This window comes from Grammomys surdaster, unplaced genomic scaffold, assembly GCF_004785775.1.
Source record: "Grammomys surdaster isolate TR1022 unplaced genomic scaffold, NIH_TR_1.0 126051, whole genome shotgun sequence".
NCBI classification, from domain to species: Eukaryota; Metazoa; Chordata; class Mammalia; order Rodentia; family Muridae; genus Grammomys; species Grammomys surdaster.
In genome coordinates, this window is record NW_021620862.1 from 965855 (window position 1) to 980036 (window position 14182).

At 42.8% G+C, this 14182-nt stretch overlaps 1 protein-coding gene across 6 annotated transcripts in view; it reads right to left on the reverse strand.

Annotated features, from left to right (window-relative positions):
• The window catches only part of Rgs7 (regulator of G protein signaling 7), a 397879-nt gene that overhangs the window by 56539 nt on the left and 327158 nt on the right, over window positions 1-14182 (reverse strand). For all 6 annotated transcript variants that reach the window (XM_028755245.1, XM_028755241.1, XM_028755243.1 and 3 more), the window contains one exon: window positions 680-744. In XM_028755245.1, the coding sequence (XP_028611078.1) occupies window positions 680-744 (65 nt within the window). The remainder of the gene's footprint in view (window positions 1-679; window positions 745-14182) is intronic.

The following is a 14182-nucleotide window of genomic DNA, read 5'->3' on the forward strand; positions in this document are numbered from 1 at the left end:
ACAGAACTTTGTGCATGCTAGGCAAACATTCTTACCTACTAAGCTACAGCCCAAGGCATTGATCAACATCAATTTTGTTACAGGAAACATAATATAAGCATTGAATATTGCTTTGTTTGAGAGAACTACTGAAGACAAATTCACTGAATCTTCCTGTGCCCACTTTATAGAGTTACAGGAGAGCAATGTCTTCCCACTGCTGATCCAGTCGGTTTGCTCAGGTCCTGAAAATAGCTATCAGTCATATCTTCTACTGCATAATGCTCCAAATTAGTTATCACAACACAGCAATCATTTGGACAAATTACACTGGACTGCCTGTACCTCATGGTAGTGACCAATCTGATGGTTCTGCTAAATTAGTTCTCAGTATAAAAGCTTTCAATCCTCAAAGTTTGAACATTACCAATACAATATTTATCTGAGATCCTTACAATTAAGTTTTAGTTTAAAATAATAAGATGTTCTTCTCCTTATACGTTGAGTTTGTATAAAATTCTACTCTCCTTAGTGTGTGGAGAAAGAGAAAGCAGACAAAGAGGGGTTTGCTAAACCATTGGACTGTCAGATCCAAGGAATCATGATTCATCGATGCCAAAAGGAACAGAGTACTCAGATATGGCCAAAGGCCTGATTTCTGCTCATTTTATACCACTGTGTGAGCATCCTTGGTACTTACGGCTTCATAATCCGCTAGCTCTAGCCTTGCCTTGTTTTGCATTGTTCTCTTGCAGAGGTAAACAGCTGAAAGGAAAAATACCATCATTTTTTGGCTGCTCATTAACACTGAAACACTAAATATAGAAAACATGCTAAGTGTCAAGATACTTGTCACTGACTTTCAAGCTTAATCTGTTGTCATCCTTTTTAGACAAAAATAAATAATGATAAAAGCATAAGGTTTAATATTCAAATACTGGTATTATAAAGTCACAATGAGGTAGAATGTTAAGAGATATAATCATTTATAGGTATTAAATGGTTGCTATAATTTTATTATCAACAAATAACAAGGAAAAGTAAAAATTCTTCAGAGATTAGATCAGTTTAAAAATCTAGATAAATAAAAATCATTTTGTAAAAGTTAATTGTTTGAAAATGTATCCAACTTGGCCATTTTAAATTCTTTCTAGGTTGTATTGTCAACTTCAAGGATGTATCACCTAACCTCAAAGGATATTAGCATCTTTCTTGCTTGATTTCACAAGAGTCACTCACTGGTCAGTTCCTCTGTGCTAAGAGAGCAGAGCTATTTATATAAAGTGTACTACCCATCTCTGGAACTTTCCTTGGTCTGCTTGGCCACCATGCAAATTGGCCATGGAAATGGGGTTAAAGAACTGTGAGAGAGGTAGCAGAGGCTGGGGTGGCAACAGTGCAAATCTCCAGATGTTTGAAATTATCCTGATGGCTCTCATGAGCATGTCAAGACAACAAGGTCTGTAGGTAGAGTCTTAATTCCCAGAGCATCTTCTGTCTTAGCTTCTCATTAAGTGTTAAACTTGGATTCCATGAAACCCAAGATTAATTAATTATATCGTTTTACATACTGAATAAGATCACTGGGTGAGGCTCATTGAATATTCCTTTTCATAAGGCAACCCCCGTAGAGATGTCTTATAAATATGATCTTTACATTGAGCTATATTTACCTTCATTTGAGATAAAGAAACACAGCTGCTATTGATCACTATGACTTTACTAGCTAATAGTGAGGACAAGAATGTGGAGTTCATAGGAACTAGAAATGCAAAAGCTAAATTTGTATACAGAAAAAGTATAACGTATAACTCAGGTATGCATGCATAAATGTGTGTGTGTGTGTGTGTGTGTGTGTGTGTGTGTGTGTGTGTTACTGAGGATTGAAACATAGGCTTTGCATATCCCAGGGAAGGGTTCTATCACTGTGTTATATTCCAGCCCTCAAAATGCAATATATTTTTCTGAAGAAACTTCCTTGAAAATTATGTGAGACAATCTTGATGATATCATGGCATAAAACCATCAAGTCATTGAGAAGAGGGTCTGTCATTCAAGTGGTAGCTGAATAGAAAAGAATAAGATTTGGTCCAAATCCATCTTGACAATGTGGGTTGAGAAGCCCAAGTTCCTGAAGCAGGTTTCTGAGGGAGGACTCAGTAGAAAGGGAATGCCAAAAGAGATTATCTCTCTTCAGTCTGGAACTCTCTATAAGGTGAAACACTCTCTTGTACAAACACTAATGCCTGTGACAAAAGTATTCAGAGTCACAGGTGGCAGGAACATCGATTGTTATAACCCCTCTAGCTAAGGATGAAGACAAGAATGGTTCCTTTATAAAGACCTGAAATGCAAATGACCAAATATGCACTTGGAAAATGTACAACACAAGGTGAATAACACAAGTGAAACATATGGTCAGGAGGCCACTCTGTTTCTTTTAAAATAATCTTTGAATGTTTATTTTGTGGGCTAACTTTTTTTCCTATTCTTGAATTAAGAAAATAAATCAGATAGTTCCTATAGTCTTGCTTCTTAAGCTTGAGCAGCACGGGGAGTATCAAGTTACTGACAATTTCCGTCTCTAGTTACAAACTCCAAGCAAGATTCCAAGACTGGTTTAAAGTTGAAGTCATCTTCATGGCAACAGCTTGTGCAAAAAAAGAGTCTCATCCAGTAGTTCTCAACCTGTGGGTGTGACCCCTTTGCAGGTCACACATCAAATATTCTGCATATCAGATATTTACATTACAATTCACAGCAGTAATAAAATTACACTTATAAAGTAGCATGAATAATGTTATAGTTGGGGGTCACCATGACATAAAAAAACTATATTAAAGGATTACAGCATTTTGGAGGTTGAAAACCATTGCTATAATCCTTCTGGGGATGTAGAACAAGAGAGCAAGAGAAGGAAGAAAAGGCACAACAAATTTTCCAAGGTCACACATCTTTATTCTGCCTGCTGCTTAGTTAGAATTTTATTCAAAGTAATAGTCAAAAAGTAGTAGATAACTTTAAAGAGAAAGGTGTTTCACCAGACTTAACACTAACTTTCAGTACATCTATTGTATGTGTGTATGTGTTTGCAGGCACACATGTCATGGTGTGCGTGTGTGTGTGCGCGATGGTTAGAGCACAACTTGTAGGAGTCAGTTCTCTCCTTCTACCACATGGGTTCTAGAAACTGAACTCACATTGTCAGGCAGGGCAGCAGGCACCTTTATCTGCTGAGTTGCCATCTGGCCAACCCCATTCATCTTTGTTTTTATTTAATCCTGTGTATCTTTGGTGAACATCTTGATGTGTTGATATACATTTACAATGTGGAACTGCTAAGGCATACTCATTGTTCATCTCCATCACCTCCCCATCCTCATCCTCACTACCCCTCACACATCCTGTCAAATTAGAACAGTTCAAATCCACTCTCCTAGTCACCTTCAAATGTACACATTAACTATTGTTGCATGCTATACAATAGAGATTGTTCCAGATCGTATTCCTTCCTATTGCATAATGCATTTGCCTATGATTAACGATGTTAAAAACCTCTCCATAGATAGGCCAGCTGGTCAATTTCTTGTCTTTCCTTAGAAATTTTTGTGCAGGCACTTGCTCACTATTTAACTGAGTTATTTGTTTTCTTGCTTAGCTGACACAACTGAGTTACTCAGTTACTCTCTGGACTTGACGGAGGTTTAAAGCACATATTTAATTCATGTTGATTTTGTGGATTTTGGAAAGTGCGCCTCACCCCGTCACTGTCACAGTTATTGATAGGTCCTCATGCTTAGAAAAACTTGCCACAGAGGAGATGCTCAACATCTTCGACATCTATCTGCTGAGTGAAAGCATTATGATTTGTTGACCTTTCGAGGTTCCATTTATGTGCCTGCTTGTCTTGTTTGGTGATTCAGCTCGTGATGATTTGGCTGATTTTAATATTAGGGAATATGACTTTTTCCTGTTAGATTTAACACCCATTTGTATGCTAGGGATAAAAATGAACATTCATTACATATGGAAGAAGTCCATTTACCCCCTAGGCATCTATGGAGAAGGTTAATTAACAATAAATAAATACGATATCTAGCATATTAATTGTAGACCATGTGTGTGAACATGCACATATACAGATAATGTGTATCAGTGGTACATGCATTGCATGTTCTATATTTCATTTTCTATATTAAACATAATGACTGAATTTACTGTGTTGTTTTATATAGATCTACCTGGTTTTCTATACCCACTGTAGCCTGTCTTATGGATGAAGACACAGAGAGAAAGACAGAGACAGATGTTTGTTTGACTATACTCCTATCATTAAATAAATCATCATTTTTGGCTATATGTACAATGATCCAATAAGGTTTTCCTTCACCTATACCTGAAGTCTGTGGCAAATAACGCAGTTTGAATTTTACAATATTACCACATTTTCATATGTAAAACTTTTCTCTCAAAGAATGATGGAATTTTCCCTCCTTTGGGTTTTGTTAGTCTGGCTTGAGAGAAATGTGTTGAAGCCCAGCGTTTTAATTATCTTTCTGTAAGAGTTTTATTATATTCCCTGCAATTTTCATATTATAGATTTTACTATAAAATATTTCTATGGATTTTTATCTTCACTAGGTTAATGACTTTACATTTACTATCTTTCATTTGATCAATATTACAACTGCTAATTTAGTTTTCTTCTTGGATTATAATTGTTTGGCACACCTTTGTCCACCATTTCATTTGTTTAGTTATTTAATTGGTTTATGAGACAAGATTTTGCTATGTAAGGCCAGCCTGGCCTTAAACTTTCTATGAATACCAGGCTGGCCTCAGACTCACAGAGATCTGCTTGCCTCTGCCTGTGGAGTGCTAGAATTAAGGATGTGAACTACCATATTTAGCTTGCTGACTTACTTTGTTTAAACTGACTTACTTTGTTTTACTTAAAAAACAACTAAGATACTTGTTCTTTTTGTAGACAAATTTAAATATTTTTACTCTTAATTTTATTTTATGTGAACAGGTGTTTTGTCTGTTTGTGTGTCTGTGCACTTCATTCGTATCAGGTGCCAGAGAAGGGCATCAGGCTCTGGAACTAGAACTAGAGTTAGATATGGTTGTAAATCTCTATATGAGTGTGGGGAATCAGACCCAGGTCCTATGGAAGAGCATTCAGTGCTCTTGGCCCCTGAGCTATCTCTGCAGCACCTTTCATCCATCCTTTTACTTAGATTCAGTATTCCTTTCCTCATATACCCCTCCCTCCCTTCCTTTCCTCCTCTGTCTTTCTCTATTTTCTACTATTTGCTTCATGAGTGAGTTTTCTTTAACACCTACAACAGTATTTGACAAGTAATAAAACTCATTATCATTCAAACTTACCTCCTCAAATAACAGCTCTATTATTTAATTCCTTAAGCTATGACCTCAGAATTTAAGCGGTGACTAATATAATCTGCCATCAATGATGAAGAACTAGCTCATCTTCATTCTTTATTCTTCTAATATCTTAAGGAACAAAATCTATTCTGCACCATTAATTAGCATTTTTGAAATAAACTGTAGTATTCATGGGTTGTTTAAAACATTTTGGTTCATTTATTTTGGAACGCGGAGGGAAGGTCGAGAAAGCTGTTGTCTTGGGTTATTAAACAGAAAAAAACCTGTCTTTTCGCAGTTTTCTCTTATAAGTATAAATTTCTTTAATATAATAAAGCTTAGATTCCATCAAAACTCAAGTCCATTATGATTTAGGATTTCCATATTGTTTCTGGTTTTCTTTAGTGTTTGCCCACTTGTCTGGGTGAGGTGACCACACAGATGACAGGGAACTGGAGAACTGCATGCTGAGCACAAGGTTTTCTGTCAGTCAACTGCTCAAGCATACATCCATAGCTTTCCTCCATTTCTTTCACTGGCTTTTAATCTTGCTGCTGAACAACTGGGGATCTATGACATGTGGAGAATTGAGGTTAGATTATGGACAAGACCTACTACAGTGCCACATTGAAGTCACAAGAAAGCTTGAAAGACAAGCAGGCTCTCGATGTTCTCCTAGAGCTCACTTGTATTTCTTGCCCTCATGCATACACAGGGAATCTTAATGCGGTTACTTGGACTAGATCCAGTGCTCTAAAGCTGCCAAATTTTTTGAGGAAAGAAACTTTAGTTATATCTGTAGGGTCATTTCCTAGCTCTAAGCTCCATTGATTCCATTCAAATGAGAGGTACTCTGCAGTGTGTGTGTGTGTCCTTTACTTCTTTCTGGGTTTCTGTCTGCTTATTGCCAGCTTCATCTCTACTCTTTTCAGTCTATTCATGGAAAGAAAGGAGCGATTTTGAAGAACTTCCTGAAAAGTAAATTATTTCAGTCAGCCATTGCTTCTTACATCTGCATTGCGATTCAAATACAGTCTGTGTTTAATGGACATACCTTAATGATATGAGAGTTTAAAAATATGTACAGATATTACTATTTTAATTGCAAAGAAGGACATAGCTCCCCTTTTTAAAAGTAGAATTTCCCAGGAGATTTTGTAGAGATATGTAATGGGTAAAATTAGATGGTCAACCATGAAGATCTGGCCCCAGCTACTCATAAAAGAGGGCTATGTCTATAATGTGCTTTTAACACTAGCACTGTGGGTGGGGATGGGATCCCAGGAGCTCACTGGCTAGACAGCTTAGATAAAACAGCAAATTTCTGTTTCAGTGAGAAACCCTGTCTCAAGACAATAACGCATAATGGTATAGAGGAAGACACCCAACACAAAGTTCTGGCATCCACATGCACACTCAAGGCACAGACCTCAGCACACTACTATGTATGAACTCTGCATACACACACACACACACACACACACACACACACACATACTTATGCACAAAAAAAATCAGTTCTGTATGCCTGTGAGTCTAAGAGCAGTCTCAAAGACATTGCAAGACAGTCTCTATTTAAACAAACAAAGCTAACAAAAGAAAACAAGATTATTTGCTTTGTTTCCACTGGGCTCCCTGTCCTCTTTTATACTTCTTTCTTCATGTGACAGAGTTATTAATGACACATTTAAATATTTCATGAATAAGCTGGTGGGATGGCTCAGTGGGTAAAGGTGATGGCTATCAACCCTTATAGTCTGAGTTCCGTCCCTGAGATCCACATGGAGGAAAGAGAGAACCAGCTCATGCAACTTATCATCAGACCTCCACACATGGCAAGATATTTTTAGCTTCCATGTAAATTTTAAAACAAAAAATTAAAATTTCATAAATTTTAACTAGCATTCCTAGTACTTTCAGATGTAATGGTTAATGGCTTTCCTTTTCCCACGAATCCTAAATAATCTGTGGTGGTTTGAATGAAAATGACCCCCATAGGACTATACCTGAAGCTGTGGCCTTGTTGGAGGAAGGGTGTTGTAGAGTGAAAAAAATTATACATAGAGGACAGAGAAAATTTTCTCTGGAACAAGAAAGGATAGAAAATATTTACCCCTAGCAGACTGCAGACAGAACGGAGCCAAAAAGTGCAGGTTAGCTAGTTCATGGGCTCTGTGTTCCAGGGACAGGCTGACCACAAAGTAGATGGTTGAATAAGATTGGGCTCTTGGGAAAGATCTGTACAAGATATTTCCCACACAATTGATTCTTGAACCCTGTCACACACTGAATTATGGGCAGGTACTTTCCATTGGTACTTTCTGCTAAAATTTCCCAGCAACACCCCTTACTCCCCTGGTTTGCATTTTTTTTCCTATAAAAACCCCCTCAGTCAGCTGGTCTTTGTCAATTCAGCTCCTGCATGAGCAAACGAATTGACCTTTAGCTAACTCTCCCAAATAAAGCCTCTGCTGATTGGATCCAGATTCGGTGCCTTGCGAGTTTGTGGGTGGCCGTGACTTTCTGAGACTTGAGTGAGGGTCTCCGCATAGCAGGGGGTCTTCAGTGGGGGCTCATCTGGGATTTGCGACCACCCTAATCTCCAAGCCCCACTGAGAGGTAAGGGCACACCCGTGGTTCTCTCCCTGTCTTGCGTGTTGGTCTGTCTGAACTGTCTTGCTTTCTGAAAAGTGCACTAAGTGGTTTGGCAGTTGTTTCTGTCTCGTGAGAGGCAGTTTCTGTCTCAGCAGGAGGAGAACAGGTGACTGGCAGACGTGCTAGGAGGGTCACACTGCCACAACCTGGGAGACGTCCCAGGTGAGCAGGGACCCCAGGGACGCCTGGTGGGTGCCAGTCTGGAGACTGAGGAGGACACGGTGGTCCTCTTGCTAGAAGAGACATGAGGGACCTCCCGGCCATCTGTTTTTCTGGAGTGATGTTGGCTTTCTCGGTTGAGATGGCTCTTTGTTAGTCTTTTCATGTGTTTGTTCTGTCTGTGTTTCGTGTAACTTATAGTGATTGGGCAGAATCAGTCTGTGGTGACTCCCCTAAGCCTGAATTTAGATCATTGGGCAGAAGTAAGAACAAGAAGCCATGAGCTATCAGTTAACACCAGGAAAGGACGATGGTAGACCTTCTGTGCCTCAGAATGGCCAAACTTTGATGCAGGATGGCCACCTGAGGGGTCTTTTGATTCGGCTATTATTTCTGCAGTGAAGGCTATTATTTTTCAGGAAGGACCAGAGTTGCACCCTGATCAACAGCCATACATTGTGGTCTGGCAGGACCTGGTCCAGTGCCCCCCTCTTTGGGTAAGACCATGGATAAAAAAGAAGCCAAGTTCCCAAGCCCTGGCTCTTTGCAGTACAGAACCCAAATGGAAACCAAAACTGGTCTCAGAAACTAAGCCCTTGGCTCCGCCTAAGATCAGGCTCCGCCTGAGATCAAGGAGACGCCCAAGTGGCCAAACCCGCTGCCACCCCCTATCACCAACCAGCACTACAGGCTCCCCCGACACCGGCTCCGAGTCCGGAACCACTAGGAGCAAGAGAAGGGGGACTGGCAGCTGGCACTCAGAGTTGGAGAGGCTTGAACCCTGAAGTACCGCATTCCACCGTTTCTCTGCCTCTCCTAGCCATGGGCCCGGCTCCCACTGGGCCAAAGGAAATTCAGTTCCTTCAATATTGGCCTTTTTCTTCATCTGACTTATATAACTGGAAGACTAACCACCCTCCTTTTTCAGAGAACCCCACATCCCTGACTGGACTGGTGGAGTCTGTAACGTACTCGTACCAGCCCACCTGGGATGACTGTCAACAGCTCCTTCAGACTCCCTTCATAACTGAAGAAAAAGAGAGGATTCTTCTAGAAGCCCGGAAAAATATTCAGAATGCTGCGGCTCTTGCAGAACCCAACTCCAGCAGAGATTGAGGAAGCCTTCCCCCTCAACCGGTCCCAGTGGGACCATAACACAGCTGCAGGTAGGGAGAGGCTGTCCATCTACCGCCAGGCTCTTGTGGAAGGTCTCTGAGGGGCAGCACAGTGCCCCACCAATTTGGCCAAGGTGAGAGAGGTTATACAGGGGCCAACGGAAGCCCCCTCAGTCTTTTTGGAGCGCCTCATGGAGGCATATTGTAGGTATACCCCTTTCAACCCTGCCTTGGAGGGACAGAAGGCTTCCGTTATTATGGCTTTTATTGGACAATCTGCCCCAGACATTAGGAGAAAGCTACAGCATATTGAAGGATTACAGGACTATACAATTAGAGATGTGGTTAAGGAGGCTGAGAAAGTTTATCATAAGAAGGAGACTGAGGAAGAGAAGGCAGAGAGAGAGAGAGAGAGAAGAAAGAAAGAACTGAAGAGGATAAAAGGCAGAGAAGGCAGGAAAAGAATCTGACCAAGATTTTGGCCACAGTTGTAGATGAGGGAAGACACTAGGGAACCAGAGGAGCTAGACAGATAAGGAACCTGGGTGAGCACTGGAGGAAAGAGCCAAGGAGACCCAGAAGAGTCAGCCAGACACTAGGCAAAACCAATGTGCCTATTGCAAGGAGAAAGGCCATTGGGTCAGAGAGTGTCCTGCAAGAAAGGGACCTAAGATTCTGGCCCTCGATGACAATGAAGATTAAGGGGGTCAGGGCTTGGCCCCCCTCCCTGAGCCTAGGGTAACCCTCAGAGTGGAGGGGACCCCCATGGACTTTCTTGTTGACATGGGAGCTGAATACTCAGTGCTCAAGAAACCCTTGGGGAGATTGAAAAATAAGAGAACCATAGTTATTGGAGCAATTGGACAGGATTCATATCTCTGGACTACCTCAAGAACAGTGGACCTGGGAAAAGGACAAGTATCTCACTCTTTCCTGGTGATACTTGAGTGTCCTACCCCTTTGCTGGGCAGGGACCTCCTAACCAAATTAAAGGAACGAATAAGTTTCACCCCCCAGGGGTCAGCGGTGACCTGGGGCACAACCACATCCCCAGTGTTAACACTTTCCCTGGGAACAGAAGATGAATATAGACTGTTTAAATCTGGTAATCAGAAACACCCCCCATCAGAGCTAGAGACAGGACCCTGGTCCCTGTTCACTGAGGCTTGGACAGAGAGCGGGGGAATGGGGATGGCCAAGAACGTACCCCCGATAGTCATCAAGCTCAAGGCTGGAGCTACTCCAATCAGGGTTAAACAATATCCAATGAGCAAGGAAGCCAGAATGGGGATACATCTCCACATTGAGAGACTACTGTAACAGGGGATTCTAGTCCCCTCCAAGTCCCCCTGGAATACACCTCTACTGCCTGTAAAGAAACCAGGCACTGGTGACTATTGACCCGTTCAAGATCTCCGGGAAGTTAATAAATGGGTACTAGATAGTCACCCCACAGTGCCCAACCCTTACAACCTGCTCAGTTTTCTGCCCCTGGATAGAACTTGGTATTCAGTTTTAGATTTAAAAGATGCATTCTTCAGTCTGAGACTTCATCCCCAGAGTCAGCCTATGTTCGCCTTTGAGTGGAGAGACCCAGAGAATGGTAAAGCAGGACAACTGACCTGGACGAGGCTGCCCTACGGATTCAAGAACTCTCCTACTCTATTTGATGAGGCACTTCACCGGGACCTGGCCCTTTTCAGAGCTAATAATACTCAAGTAACTTTGTTACAATATGTAGACGACCTTCTACTGGCTGCCTAGAGTGCCCAAGACTGTAAGAAAGGAACAGAACACCTGCTGACTGAGTTGGGTAAGTTGGGGTAACGGGTATCTATGCAGAAGGCCCAGCTGTGTAAGACTGAGGTGACTTACTTGGGCTACACCTTGAGAGATGGACAACGCTGGCTGACAGAGGCCAAGAAACAGTCATGCAGACCCCAACTACCCCTCGTCAGGTAAGAGAGTTTCTTGGGACGGCTGGGTTCTGCAGGCTATGGATCCCAGGGTTTGCCACCTTGGCGGCACCATTATACCCCCTGACTACAGGACAAGGGGAGTTTGCCTAGACAGAGGAACATCAAAAAACCTTTAATGCGTTGAAAGAGGCTTTGCTAAAGGCCTTGGCCTTACCAGACTTAACTAAGCCTTTCACTTTCTATGTAGATGAGAGGAAGGAGGTCACAAGAGGAGTTTTGACTCAGGCCTTGGGACCATGGAAACCCCCAGTGGTGTATCTCTCAAAGAAGCTAGACCCGGTAGCCAGCGGTTGGCCTGCCTGTCTATGGGCCATAGCAGCCACGGCCCTACTAGTGAAAGATGCTGATAAACTAACACTGGGTCAGAAGCTATCAATAGTGGCCTCCCATGCCCTAGAAAACATTGTCAGACAGCCTCCTGACCTCTGGATGACCAATGCCAGAATGACTCACTACCAGAGCCTCCTGCTGACTGAATGTATAGCCTTCACCCCACCGGCTGTCTTAAACTCTGCCAACCTGCTGCCTGAGGCTGACAGCTCTGTGAGGAAATACTGGCTGAAGAAACATCTAGCAGGCGGACCTGACTGATAAGCCCTGGCCAGGGTTGAAGACCTGGTTTACCAATGGAAGCAGCTTCATGGTGGAGGGTAAGCGAAAAGCGAGAGTGTCAGTGGTGGATGGGAGGAGGACGTTGTGGGCCTCAGCCCTACCAGAGAGAACTTCAGCACAAAAAGCTGAACTAGTGGCCCTGACCCAGGCCTTGAAATTGACAGGGAGTCAATATCTACACGGATAGCTGGTATGCGTCCGCTACCACTCATGTACATGGTGCCATCTACCGTCAGAGAGGACTATTAACTTCAGCAGGAAAAGAAATTAAAAACAAAGAAGAGATTTTGAGCCTCTTAGAGGCAATCCACCTCCCGAAGAAGGTGGCTATAGTTCATTGTCCCAGCCATCAAAAAGGAAAAGACTTTATTGCCAAGGGAAATCAGATGGCTGAACTTGAAGCCAAGAAGGCTGCCCAGGGACCCATGATTTTAGCCATAAAATTCAAGTTCAAGGTTCCCGATCCTAGTGAGATGCCTGGAACCAAGCCAGTAGTTTTATCAGAAGAAGAAAGCCTACACTACCTATCTGGGATTCATCAGTGGACCCACCTGGGACCCGAAAAGATGATGGAAATAGTGGCCCGGTCTCAATACAAGATTCCAAGGTTGAAGAAACTAGCACACAAGCTAGTATGAGAGTGTAAAGCATGTGCTTTCACTAATGCCAGCCACCATCAAGAGGTAAAAGGAACCAGGCTGCGGGGAGACTGACCTGGTTCTTATTGGAAGGTTGATTTCACTGAAGTAAAACCAGCCAGATATGGTAACAAATATCTTTTAGTATTTATACATACTTTCTCAGGATGGATTGAAGCATTTCCTACCAAGAAAGAGACTGCTACTGTGGTGGCTAAGAAGATTTTGGAAGAAATCCTACCCAGGTTTGGAGTACCAATGGTAATTGGGTCAGACAGTGGGCCTGCCTTCGTCGCCCAGGTGAGTCAGGGATTGGCCAAACAACTGGGGTTTAATTGGAAATTACATTTCTCATACCGAGCCCAGAGTTCAAGACACGTAGAGAGGATGAACAGAACCATAAAAGAGACCTTGATTAAATTGACCATAGAGACTGGCGGGGGTGATTGGATGGCCTTACTCCCTCTTGCCTTGTTCCGGGTTCGAAATACACACGGAGTCCTGGGACTTACTCCTTTTGAAATTCTTTATGGATCCCCGCCTCCCATTTATGAGACCCTTAAGAGTGTAGCACACCCTGATGATGGCTACATTGCCCCTTTGCCTGTTTTAGCCCAACTAAAGGCCTTAGAGACTGTGAAAAAAGAGATCTGGGGAACCCTGAAGAACTCCTATGCCCCAAAGGAAGACCCGGTGCCACACTAGTTTGAGGTCAGGGATGCTGTATTGGTAAGGAGACATCAGATGGGCAACCTTGAGCCATGGTGGAATGGCCCGTATCTGGTCTTGTTGACCACCCCCACGGCAGTGAAGGTAGAGGGCATAGCCACGTGGATCCACGCCTCTCACATGAAAAGAGCACCTCTGGACTCCCAGCAAAATGGATGGACCATGGAAAAGACTGCTAATCCTCTTAAGTTATGCCTACATCGCAGGCACCCCTCAGGTGATGGGGAGTAATCCCCATGCCCCTCAACAGCTTACTTGGCAAATTGTAGACCTAGGTACTGGCACCGTTGTAAACAGCACACAACAGATTGCTCCTCCAGGGACATGGTGGCCTGCCTTACACTTCTGTTTCCAACAGGTCAACCTTGTAGCTAAAAGTACTCCCCCCAATCTAGTATGCAGTTATGGGTTTTACAACTGTCCTGGTACTGACAAGGGTGCATATTGTGGGGGATCCTAGGATTTCTTTTGTAGGAGGTGGAGCTGTGTCACCTTGAATGATGGAGACTGGCAGTGGAGTACGTCACCCACTCAAGATAGATTGACTTTTTCCTTCGTTAACTCAGGGCTAGGCAAGCATGTGATAAAAGAATTGTATAAAGATGAGCCATGTTCCCTGGCCAATTTAGATTACATAAAAATATAACTTACTGAAAAGGGAAAGGCGACTGACTTTTCTAGATGGCACAATGGCATGACCTGGGGTTTAGTCTTTTACAAACATGGAGGAGGGTTGGGATCTAACCTCCTCATTCGCCTGAAAATAGAGAGTCCCCCTGCCCAGCTGATTGGCCCTAACAAAGTGTTATCTGAACAGAAACCACTTCCACCAGACGGCCCGATAATACCTTTACGATCCACAGAAAAGGGCTTCCTCACTGAACGTCCCCAAAGCTCCCCTCTTACCACAACCACATCCATCCCAAGC